Source organism: Microtus ochrogaster, chromosome 2, assembly GCF_000317375.1.
Source record: "Microtus ochrogaster isolate Prairie Vole_2 chromosome 2, MicOch1.0, whole genome shotgun sequence".
NCBI lineage: Eukaryota > Metazoa > Chordata > Mammalia > Rodentia > Cricetidae > Microtus > Microtus ochrogaster.
The window spans coordinates 38,704,703-38,717,279 of record NC_022010.1 but is presented as its reverse complement, the minus strand read 5'-3'; the positions used below and the strand labels follow the sequence as shown (position 1 = coordinate 38,717,279).

The 12,577-nt window shown below is 42.6% G+C and overlaps 1 protein-coding gene across 3 annotated transcripts in view; it reads left to right on the top strand.

Moving 5' to 3' along the window:
* Atp13a4 (ATPase 13A4) overlaps window positions 1-12,577 on the top strand; it is a 134,959-nt gene that overhangs the window by 98,043 nt on the left and 24,339 nt on the right. For all 3 annotated transcript variants that reach the window (XM_026786287.1, XM_026786292.1, XM_005344791.2), the window contains 6 exons: window positions 1,516-1,638; window positions 2,879-2,958; window positions 3,861-3,903; window positions 4,241-4,350; window positions 6,082-6,178; window positions 8,130-8,202. In XM_026786287.1, the coding sequence (XP_026642088.1) occupies window positions 1,516-1,638; window positions 2,879-2,958; window positions 3,861-3,903; window positions 4,241-4,350; window positions 6,082-6,178; window positions 8,130-8,202 (526 nt within the window). The remainder of the gene's footprint in view (window positions 1-1,515; window positions 1,639-2,878; window positions 2,959-3,860; window positions 3,904-4,240; window positions 4,351-6,081; window positions 6,179-8,129; window positions 8,203-12,577) is intronic.

The window sequence follows — 12,577 nt, the reverse complement described above, 5'->3', positions numbered from 1 at the left end:
TTCAACAACCCCATATCGAACAGAGGACTGATCTCCAAAATAAACAAAGAACCCAAGAAATTGGTCATCAAAAGAACAAATAATCCATTAAGAGTATGGGGTACAGACCTAAACAGAGAACTCTCAACAGAGGAATCTAAAATGGCTGAAAGACACTTAAGGAAATGCTCAACATCCTTAGCCATCAGAGAAATGCAAATCAAAACAACTCTTAGATTCCATCTTATACCTGTAAGGATGGCCAAGATCAAAAACACTGATGACAACTTATGCTGGAGAGGATGTGGGATAAAGGGAACACTCCTGCATTGCTGGTAGATGTGCAAATTGGTACAGCCCCTTTGAATATCAGTATGGTGATTTCTCAGAATATTAGGAAACAACTTACCTCAAGACCCAACAATACCACTTTTGGGTATATATCCAAATGATGCTCAACATTGCCACAAGGACATGTGTTCAACTATGTTCATTGTTTGTCTTAGTCAGAACCTGGAAACAACCTAAATGCCCTTTGATCAAAGAAAGGATAAGAAAAATGTGGTACATTTACACAACGGAGTACTACACAGCAGAAAAAATAATGGCATCTTAAAATTTGCAGGCAAATGAATGGAGCTAGAAAACATGATATTGAGTGAAATAACCCAGACCCAGATAGACAAATATCATATGCCCTCACTCATAAGTACCCTTTTAGATATAAAATGAAGAAAAACCAGCCTACAAGTCACAATCCCAGAGAACCTAGACAACAATGATGACCCTAAGGGAGACATACATGGATCTAAACTACATGGGAAGTAGAAAAACACAAGATTTCCTGAGTAAATTGGGAGCATGGGGACCATGGGAGAGGGTAGAAGGGAAGGGGAGAGAAAGGGAGGGGAGAAAAAGATATAGCTCAATAAAAACAATAAAAAAAATCTTTGGCTTTTTATTAGAAAGAACACAGTAAGCAGAACAGTGAGCTTAACTTCCCACTTCTCCTTGCCTGCCAGTCACTCCATTGGGTTCAAAGGGGACTTAGTCCCTTGGCAAGACCTGTTGTGTGAACTGGACAATCACACTATGTCTTCAGGGTAGGAAAAAAATTGTTCATTTATCTCCAGTCTTGTTAGTATTCTGTCTCCATTGTGTCCGTATGGAGCAATACTAATTCTATTTAGGGGAAAAAAATCCAACGAGTTCTCCCTTCAAGGAGAGAGTTGTTAAGTTGCAGGGCTTTTGTATCTGACACTTGAGATGTGTGAAGTGCACTCATCTCTGGGACTTGTAGAGATCGCATCGAGATGAGAACAGGCTACGAGGAAGGGCTATTCTCCTATTTGCCAGTGGCTGAGGTGCACAGAGATCAGTGCAGCAAAGAGGCTGTCGCTCCCTGAGGGGTCAGGGCTGGAGTGAGACTTTGAAAGAGAGACCCTGGTGGAACTTAGTTCTTTCTGTCAGATGTGTTGTGGTCCTAGTCACTTGAGCAGTCGGAAGACAATGAAACATTTGCACTCTGCTTTGCAGGACAACTACATCAACATCAGAGAAGAAGTTCCAGATAATGGCAGAGAAGGGAGTTACCATTTTGCCCTAAGTGGAAAGTCCTTCCAAGTTATAAGTCAAAATTTCAGCAGCTTACTGCCAAAGGTCAGTCTTAACAAAGCAATGACATTTCTGTGAGGATGATGAACATGTCACTTACCATCCCGAATAGTTTCGAAATTTGAAGCAGATAAAATACAACTCGAACTGAGTGGTGGTGCAGCACTCAGGAGGCAGAGACAGGTGGATCTCTGAGTTCGAGGCTAGCCTATTCTACAGAGTGAGTTTCACGACAGTCAGCAGTAGACAGAAAAACTGTGTCTTAGAAAATAAACCAAAATAAAATAAATGTATAAGTAAGTAAATAAAATAAAGGAAAATACAACGAGTTATATATATATCCCAAGACAGAGAAATGTTTTTGCAAAGTTACTATTATTTCCTACTAGATTTGAAAAATGGTAAATATGAGAAGTCAACTTTATGCTAACTTCTAGGACTAAAGTGGCAGCATGGAGGATTGACTTTGAGTGGCTCTCACTATCTTGTCATGGTGAGGGCATTTAACAGTTTAGTAGGAAGTCAACAGTGGGGCAGAAAGCCAGGCAAGGACAGGAGAGTGACCTTATGCTTGTGGTAGAGACTCCTGTTCTGAAGGGACCAAACTTAAAGCTCTTTTACAAAGAATAGATTTCTCATAGGGGCAAGTAAACTCATTTGCAAACCAATAGACTTTGACTGACCTTGAGCTGAGGTCACAGCCACAGGGAGCAAGGGACACATTGATGGGGTACAGAAGAATTTCAAGTATGGAGCAGGGAACCAGGGCACGATATCCCACCTGCAAATCATGCATGTTTCAGGGCTCATCAAGTTTGGGATACCCAGCTGAGCATCATAAAGTCCAGAGGCCCAGATCATCTCTATTTTGCCACCTGTGGCTTTCTGCTAGCTGGGAATAATTTTCTGGGAAACAGTTGGATTCTTGCCTTCTCCCGTGGCTGTGCTCTGTTTCTCTGTTGTGATTCTTCAGATTCCTTTGGTTCAATTTTGCGCAAAGCTCAAGACTTTTCCAGCTCATATTTCCCAGGGGAGCTGGGTTAAATTCAATAGGGCATTGTTTTCACAAATACTTATCTTTTGTTTCCATTGAAATTACTTGATAACAAAAGTCTCAATGTCCATCTTAAAATACAAAATAAATAAATAGATAAATAAATAAGTAAATGTATTTCCTTGGGAAAAAACTTTTTTCTTATTCATGGACATTACCAGCTAATGTTCTACTTTCAATTGTATTGTGTGTGACTTGCCATGACAAAAAGTTTTTCCTTTTTTTTTTTAGATACTGATCAACGGAACCATCTTTGCAAGAATGTCTCCAGGGCAAAAGTCAAGTCTAGTGGAAGAATTTCAGAAACTGGAGTAGGTTTTCTGCCTCTGATGAAGTGATGGGAACATGGCAGTCAAGGGGATGTGCAAGGCATGGGGAACTGTGCAGTTGGCTCAGGAGCGATTCTTACCCTGGGCAGACCACAGCCAATAGGGAAAACTTACAAAAAGTAGTAGTATCAGTTCCATGCTTTTGAGTGGTACCCATTTAATTGTTCATACAGGACTGGAACACAGTGTTTTGGCAAAATACCCGACTCCAGTCATTGTTGCATTTAAAGTTGAGAACTGTCGTAAGAGAACACAGGGCCATGATAGGGCATGGTGGGAAATGAGACAGGAAACGTAAGCTGAGCCCAGCCACTGAAGGAGGAAGAATTTAGCCTATATCCTGATAAGGTATCACCACAATTATACAACAGAGAGGGTCATAAAATCCCTCAATATTAAAATAGTGCCTTGCTAAACCAGCTTCTATTATATCATTTGGATGCTTCGACACCAAGAGTCTCCATTTACAGATGAGTGTCGAGCATCTGTCCCTTTGACAACTTATTTCCTGTTAATGAAACCTCATGATGGACCATATCAATGTGACTCCCCCTCTAACTCTCTCTTCCTATGTGTTGTCTCTTCACATAGTTGTGGTCACTACCATTTCTGTGAAGGAAAGAAAAAATCCCTGTTCTCTAGTCAGTGAAATGCCGATGTGAGACACTGGGAAGCCCAGTGATGTGTGTGCAGGGTTTCCCCATCCATTGTGTGACCCATCCAGTCACACATTGTTTTGACTAGTCTCTAGCAGGGAGCATCCTTACAGTAAAAAGTTTAAGTCTTTAAATATGAGTGGTTCCTTTTTTTTTTTTAACTAGAGAAATTAGCTTTATGACCAAACTAGCTTTGACAATCCTCTACAATTCATGTTTTTTTTTTAGCTACTTTGTGGGCATGTGCGGTGATGGAGCCAATGACTGTGGGGTAAGTGGCTGTCAGTGTGTGGCCAGAATTTCTCAAAAATTCTTGCAATGGCTATCATTGTCATGGACATAGGACATAGGACATCGACACTAAGGACTTGGGAAGGTTTCGCTCAAAGCCACAAAATATTCAATGGTTACTATGTGCTAAGGTAAAGCTTGGCTCTGGAGTTCCCTCTTCCTTGGGTAGGTATCCTAGTGACACCTCCCCTAGAGACACCTCCTTCTTAGATGGCAGATAGGTAAAGTCTGGTTGGCGATCACAGCTTACGTTTTGACCTTATGTAGAGGTGTAGAGGTTTGTGTACATACGCAACAAGCTGACTCTTTGCTTTCAGGCTTTGAAAATGGCTCACGTGGGCATCTCTCTGTCAGAGCAGGAGGCATCAGTGGCCTCGCCTTTCACCTCCAAAACTCCCAACATAGAATGCGTGCCTCATCTCATCAAGTAAGTAGTCACTTACCCTAGTCTTGTTTTCTCTTTGGACTTTCGGGTGCAGATAACACTGTTCTGGGAGAGCGGGAGAGCGGAAGAGCTGTGTGCCAGGAGGAGGTGCTTTCTGGAAGATACATTCTCCTCCCTAGCGGACTTCAAAGGAGTTATAAATAACAGGGGGAGAGTGGAGAGCAGGGCTGTTTCCAGAAAAAGCCATTGGTTGGATCATTTTTAAAAGGGTTATCACTGCTTTGAATTGCACTAGCAATCACTAGTTTAAAGGCTTTGTCCTGAGAGATTGGGAAAACCTACTAGGTTTCCTTCCTTTGTGGCTCCTTGCCTTTCCTTGAGGTACCCTCCTCATGCCAGTTTTGAAAATCTTTATTAGTCTTTGGTACTCCCACTGCATTTGCCTTGGTCTTATGTTTATAATGCTGGTACATTTTGGCTTGAATGGTAGAGACAACATCCTGGACGATCTTTGTCCTCACCACTAACATGTTTATAATTTAAAATGCCCCCGATAGTCTATTATTCTTAAAAAAAAATAGTCTGCTGATGGAGACATGGTTGGTATTTCTTTCTGTAAATAACGAAACCAAGGGTCAGAGAGCAAGACTGATATGCCTGTGCTCAGAGACTACAGACAGCTGGAGATAAGGTGTTTTATCTACTATAGTTTTTCCTCCCATATTGATGTAATGACTTGGCTAGCTTCCTTTGCTTAAGATATTTATCTATAAGCTTGAGTAGGGTTTGTTGACTGGGAACTTAGTGCGAGGATTTAAGGGAGATCAGCAAAGACAACTAACTCTTACGGAGAGTCCTATTTGTTAGAAGAGATGGGGTACTGTAGAATGTCATAAGGTGGCTGGGGAAGAGAAATTGGCTGCGTTAGATTGTCTCGGGAAAACCTCACTTGAGGAGGTGAGAAACGGGAAGAAATTGCTTTCTGGGCAGAACCAATGACAGTAGTATATCTGGTGTGAGGATCAGGTCTTGAACTCTTAGGAAGTTATTACATTAATCATGAGTAGATTAAAGTTCACCATGACCCCCATATGAAATAACAAGAAGTGGTTAAATTCCTTGTTTTTTGCTGAAGTTTTTCAACAACAGCACAAAGGAGTATACCCATTGCGTCCAGTCTATTTAAATTTGATGCCTTGGTAATTATTTTTACCCATTATTTTATAATGATGATAATAATAATAATTTTACACATTATTTTTAGTTCAGTTTTAGGAAAAGTTAGAATCACCAAGGTGAGGTTTGGATCAAATGTTTGCCAAATTCCAGAAGCACCCACTTGAAGTGCTCCAGGACCTGATTTATTTCCTGTTGTACACAGATACAGAAACTGAGACAGGGGAATGACCTTCCAAACCACATTATCATGTGCCCATGAGGTCTGAGACTGGTTTCCAGGTCTCCTAGCTGTGAGTTTAGGACCTTGAAACAATCCCATGCATGATGGATGAAAGCAACTGTAAACCAATGTCCACTGCCAACTCAAGACTGTGGACACTGGCCCAGAAGTGCTCTTTCTTGATCAGCCCATCATTTAGCTGCCACTGGCACGAGGCTGTCTCTGGTTTCAGACAAGTGATCACACAACTAGATGTCTGGCTTTTTTTACCTATTTGTTTCTTTGTTGTTCTAAGACAAGATGAGAAAGCACAGAATAACACCCAATTTCTCTCCTCATTTCCCTCATTCCCCGTTTTTCCCTTTCTCACGCAGGGAAGGCCGCGCTGCTCTCGTGACGTCCTTTTGTATGTTTAAGTACATGGCCCTGTACAGCATGATTCAGTATGTTGGTGTTCTGCTGCTCTACTGGGTATGACTTGGGGCTGAGCCTCCTGTAGTGAGAAGTAAAGCTCGTGGTCATTCGCTCCGTGAAAATGGGATGTGTGTGCACCAAGGAGCCTTCTAGAAGGGTCCTCAGCAGTTGGCAAAGTAAACCAGGACTAGACAGGCATGCAGGTCAAGCAGTGGCTTCCTGACGTAGAAAGCAGGTCATCGGGTGGTAATGGAGGAACAGAATTGAATTTCGTGTTTATTTTCACTGTCACTTTCGCCTGTGTGGACCATTACAGAGTGAATTCTAATACTGGACTGGACTGGTGCTCAATAACTGGCATTCCAGCTTCATTCTTTCAGTCTCTGTCACTGTGATAGAATATGGACCAAATGAAACTGAGGGGAGAAAAGGGTTTTTTTGGTGTATGGGTTACTCTCTGCCACTGAAGGGAGGAGTGTGAAACAGAAACCAGAGGAGGAACAGGCTTGCTTCCGCTGGCTTGCTCAGCTGTGTTACTGACATAACCTAGTTCCACCTGCCTGGGATGGCACAGCCCACCATGGGCTGGCCCCTCCTCTACCAATTAACAATCAAGAAAACACCCCATTGGCTGGTACACAGGCTGATCGGATGGAGGCAGGTTTTCAGCTGAGCTTCTCTTTCCCGAGTGTGCCAAGTTGGACACCAACATCAGCCATCCCAGCAGGGCACCCTAACTATTGATGCTTTACACTTTCAGGGTTGTAAATATCAAGCTACCCGCTTGGTTCACCTGAACATGAATGGGGAAGAAACATACAATAGCAGCACACACTGAAGTACCACATAGACACATGGGCCATAAATACCCACAGAAGCATAGGTAAAAGAAAACCAAATGGAGGAAAATAAACAGGCAAGCTTGGTACAGGCAAGTACCAAGCTTGGCATATACTCCAACTTCAATTTAGTACCATTAATTTGGTGGTATGTTTGCACGATTTAGGTGTTTCACAACGAGAGCTTAACATTCCTGAAAGTTTAGCAGTTGATTTTCAAGGGTAAAGAAGCTAGCACAGCTCTCATTCCTAACTACATAGATTTGAAAATCGGTGAATTATGTTATAAAAATATGTGTATCAGGTGGTGGCTCATATTATTTAACGGGATATAAAAGAGGATGAGACATCACTGTTGTTTGTGAATTTAATATGTGTGCTCACGCTTCATAGAAATTCTGTGGAAGGGGGCCGTCCCTACAGACGTCTCAAGCAGGCTCCTCGTCTCTTTGTGTCTGTTTTCTCCTAGGTTCAGGCTCTTGATCTCATTGCTTTAGATAGGTTTTCTGACTGTCTGATGAGGGGGCTAGGGGTGAAGCTGCTTGCAAGAATTTGATCCTGTTTCAGAATGCCTAATTTATTATTTTGGAATAGTTTATTATCCCCAAAAGTATAATTCAATCTGGCATGCTATGATCTCCTTTCGAGATCGAACGTTGCGAGCAGGGAGGCAACATCTCTGAACTCAGAGGCTTGGCCACTCTTTTGCAAGAACCGCGAGACAATTTATTAAAAACCTGTAACTCTCACCTAACAATGCCCAAGATGCACGTTGTGAATTCAGTCATTCTAACTTCCCATTAGTGAAAATTTGAGTCAGGCCACCAAACAGCTGGTATATGCATCTACTGGGGATGTGTGGTTTATTGTGCTGGACCAAACCCACATTTTCTGTAAGTCAGCACTGAATCTGGCCAGCGTCCCCCCAACACTGAGTAGCACTGATGCAGGGGATCTCACCTGGAGAGTGAGAGAACTTCACAGAATGGGGTACCGCCTCTCCCAACCACTACCACTCACCAACCCCAATGGGCTCGAGACAATGGCATGTCCCTAGTGAGCTGCTTGAAAAATTAAAGTAGTAGGTCTACACTTATTGCAAGTCTTTTTAAATTTTATCTATAACCCTGCCATTCTTTTAAAAATCTGCTTTCATTTTTTGTTTCCAGGAGACAAACAGCCTTTCAAACTACCAGTTTCTCTTCCAGGATCTTGCCATCACGACTCTTATTGGTGTAACAAGTAAGAACTTTAAAGCTTTCATTCTGCAGGGTCGTCCCCTGCTTCCTTCCCTCCACCCCAGGAAGGTTTGTCTGTCCCAAAGGCAGGAGCAGAACTAAGTGTGGCTTAGTCCCAGAGGCAGGGGGCGGGCCACAGAATGCTTGATTCTATTAAAAGAAAACGTTACCCAAACCAAGGGGAAAACTAGCTTTTTTTTTTTTGCCTTTTCCACAAAAGAGAGAGCTTCTATAAATGGGTCCCCATCAATTAGACTCCAATTCGGCACCTTGGGAATAGGAACTGACTTCAGCTGGCTTTCAGGTGTCGGTGAGATGCACTCCGCTTGCCGAGCTGAACGGCTTGGATCTTTCTGACCCTCCGCGTTGCAGCCACTCAGCGTGGAAAGTGGCACTTAAGTGCAATTGTGACATTGTAGGACTCCCACGTCCCACCTTTTTAATGAGCATGTTGATGATCTCCTCCTTAGGGGAAAATTTCGATTCATGAATGCATTTTCAGGCTATTTTAGGTTTGCAGCAAAGTTGAGGCAAGTTTGCACCTTTCCCCTGAGCGTACACTACTGCCCGTTATCAACCTCATCTCTTCTGCAAGAGGAGCACATGGGCTGCGATTCCCCTCCGTGCATCAATTCACTGTGATTGCTCCAAAGTTCATAGTTTACACGGGGCTTTCCTCTTAGTCTCTCACTCTGAGATTGGATCAGGTGACAGATATCTATCGTTGCACACCAGACAGGATGTTCACCCTCAAATGTTTCATACCTTATTTGTTCTCCCCCCTCCAAAGCTCCCGACAGCCACTGTAGTCTTTTAACGGTCTCTACACTTTTCCAGAAACTTCTGCAGTTGAAATTACATAGTCAGCAGGCCTTCCAGATCAGCATCTTTTGGACAGTAAAGGTGTATAGTCGAGGTTTCTATACACCTTAGAGAACTTGACGTTCGCCTCTTTAGCGGACTGAAGGACATTCTCTGGTCTCTGGGCCACAGTTTATTTCTTCTTCATTTGCCTACCAAAGGGCATCTTGGTGCTTTCGAATTTAGAAAGATTAAGCATAAAACTGCTTTAAACATCTGTGTGCAGGGGCTCGTGTGAACTTACTTTTTAAATTCCGCTGCCCACTTTCGCTTGCAAGTTCAACAATGATACCCCTTACGAGCCCTCTGCACCCCGCTCCCCACCGCGCCCCAGGCACCAGTGTCTGGGAGGATGCACACGACTCACTCACTACAAAGGTACGGGTCTTTCGTTGACTCTCACACGTGCTGTGACCCGGCTTTCATGCCTTTCCTTTCATGATTTTAATAGTTCTGACAATTCATTTTCAAAACATGTTCAGAAACGCAAATGGACTTGCTCAGGTGGAGCAACTGCCAACCTCACTTCAGCAGCTACCTGCTGCTTGCGGCTGCCGAAGTTCCCGAAGTTTCCCTTGCCTTTCTGCTGCCAATAGCAATAACCACTTCTCCTTGAGCACCGGACTCTTAGCACCACAGCGCTCTTTCCTCAAAAGGTTTCTTCCTTTCCCTTCAGTGATTCCACACTCTGCTGAAGTCGTCTACCTCTTGGGTGACACAGCTTCTGTATCTTTCCTTTTTTTCCTTCTTAAACCATGTTCTCAGAGCAACTTGTCATCAGCCCGCACACTCGCTGTAGGGGAAGTCTAGTCGCTTGACTTTAGAGGCATCTCTGTGTGATGAATCCCCAGTTTATAGCTACAGATGAGATGATTATCTGGAGTTTTGGGATGAAGTACCCAGCTTTGCATATTTAATAGAGCCCACACATACTCAAGCCAAGCTCTTATTTCTGCCAGACCTAATTATGTAAACTTACTGAGTAGTTTGTTTGTGCTACTTAATGTTCCAGGCCTTTGGGCAGTCTATGAGATAGTATTACTACCTTCCTTAGTTATTCAAATTTAGGACCGATAGTCATTCTGGATTTTTCCTTTTTCTCACCCTGTATGTCTAATACTTATGACGCCCCTGTAGTGGTTTGAACAGTATTGGACCCCATAGCTTATATATTTGAACCCTTGGTGATTAGGGAGTGGTACTACTTGAGAGAGCTTAGGCTGTGTGACCCTGTTAGAGCAAGTGTATCGTTTGGGGTGGGTTTTGGGATTTCAAAAGCTCCAACCAGATGCAATGCCTTTTTCTCCTGCTGCCTTTGAATCTGGATATAGATCTCTTAGCTACCTCTCCAGCACCATGTCTGGCTGTGCGGTGCCACGCTCCCCCTGCCAGGATGACAATGGATTAAACCTCTGAAACTGCAAGCTATTCCCAATCAAATTCTTTCCTTTCTAAGAGCTGCCGTGGTTGTGACGTCTCTTCACAGCCATAGAACTCTGACTAGGACAGTCCCAGTTAGATCTGTCTCCAAGTACACCCTGATTCCTTTCTTACCTCTGTCACCTCTTTTGTTGTGTGGCTGTACCAGGTTTTTCTTTTAGGCCACCACCAGCTCCCAAATCATGACACAGAAACTTATCATTGGTTTTGAGTGCTCAGCCTCGCTTAGGCTCCTTTCTGGCTAGCTCTTTTAACTAAATTAACCTGTTTTTCTTTGTTTACCTTTTTCTGTATATCTGACTTCCACTGCTTCTCATGTCTACTGGCTGACGGCGGCCTTACTTCTGGCCCTGGGCTGTTTTTAACCTCCTCCTCCTTCTCTCATTCCTCCACATAAGCCCAGATTTCTCCTCCTACTTATTCTCTCTCTGCCAGCCCTGTCTATCCGTTCTCTGCCTAGCTATTGACTGTTCAGTTCTTTATTAGACCAATCAGACAAAGTGAAACAAATGCAATACATCTTTAAATAATTAAACACACATCCTTATGTCCTTAAACAAATGCAGCACAGACAAGAGTATTACACTGTTACACGGTGAAAGTAATATTGGGCAGCATAAACAAATGTAACACATCTTTGCCTTGTTCAAATAGTATTTCACAACAGTTAACCAGGCCAGCATTGCCTCTATCTATCTATCTATCTATCTATCTATCTATCTATCTATCTATCTATCTATCTATCTATCTATCATCTATCTATAATCCATCCATCCATATATCTGCTTTTATCAGTGATCTGTTTTTCACTCCATTTCACTCCATTGCTGCCAACTCCATTTGCCCTTTTAAAAGTTACATGCTGCAAAGCCACAGCTTGCCCTATAATATTTCTGCACAAGCTGTCTTTAGTTTCCATTTACCTTTCACACAACACAAAGAATTTTGTAAATATTATGACATTGTTCTCCTGCTTAAAAATGCTCCAGCGGGGTCTGGCAAGATGGGTCAGCAGGTACAGCTGCTTGCCATGCAGGCCGAGACTTTTGTCCCCAGCATCCACATGGAAATGGTAGGGGAGGATGAAACTGCTCCATAGAATTTTCTTCTGGTCACACTCATGTAGAGGCACATGCCCACTGCAATAATAATAGTAGATAAGATGCAAACAAAAGTCTTTAGTAACTTCCCATCTCATGAAACCCAAATCTTATGTGACTAAGGTCCTACCTATGTCAACACCACCTCTGATCATGTGAACACCTACTTGTGCCTTTCAGGCTGGTGGCTCTGCTTTTTTGTCAAGTGGTCACCACAGCAGCCTTGCATTTTCCCTGCCCTTTGGGTAACATAATCTCCTTTAGTGCCTCACACAACTGTGGCGTTTCCTCATTATTTGTGTTTCAGCTGAAATATCATTACCTTTACGTTGTGTCCAAGATAATTATTCTTTGCCATAAAAATATGCATTATTTTCACATTACTTTTACATAATTTGATATTATAATTTTAGATTGATTTTGATTGATTTTTTTTAACCTGCATTCTTCTGCTTTGAGTATGTGTTGTTTGAGACCAGGACGCTGTTTGTTTTGGTCACTGCTGTGTTACCAGTACCTCCAGCGATGGCTAGCACAGGCAACAGCTTATTGGCATCTGCTAGGTCTTATGAAAGAATACTTTTGGACAGTATCTACAGCTAATAGACCTTTCCTTTTCCCAGAACCAGTGCTATCTGTGTGCCTTCATCCATCCCAAGTCTGCCATTCAGAAGGACACCAAATAGCCTGACTTTTCTTCCTTCAAAGTTCTTCATGTTTCTTTGGACACAGCTCTCATCTAATTTGTGGGTCTTCTCAACTGTTTAGTAAAGGGGATTTACTCTATCTTCTCTTAAATAACCTGATCATTTTTCTTTTAAAAAATATTAAGTATGTGTGTTCTTAAACTCTATTATTTATGAAAACAAGCAAGGCTAGCTCATCTTTCCATTCAGGGCTAAGCACTTTAAGTCCCTCATGAATTTCTTCCTCTCTCTCTCTCTCTCTCTCTCTCTCTCTCTCTCTCTCTCTCTCTCT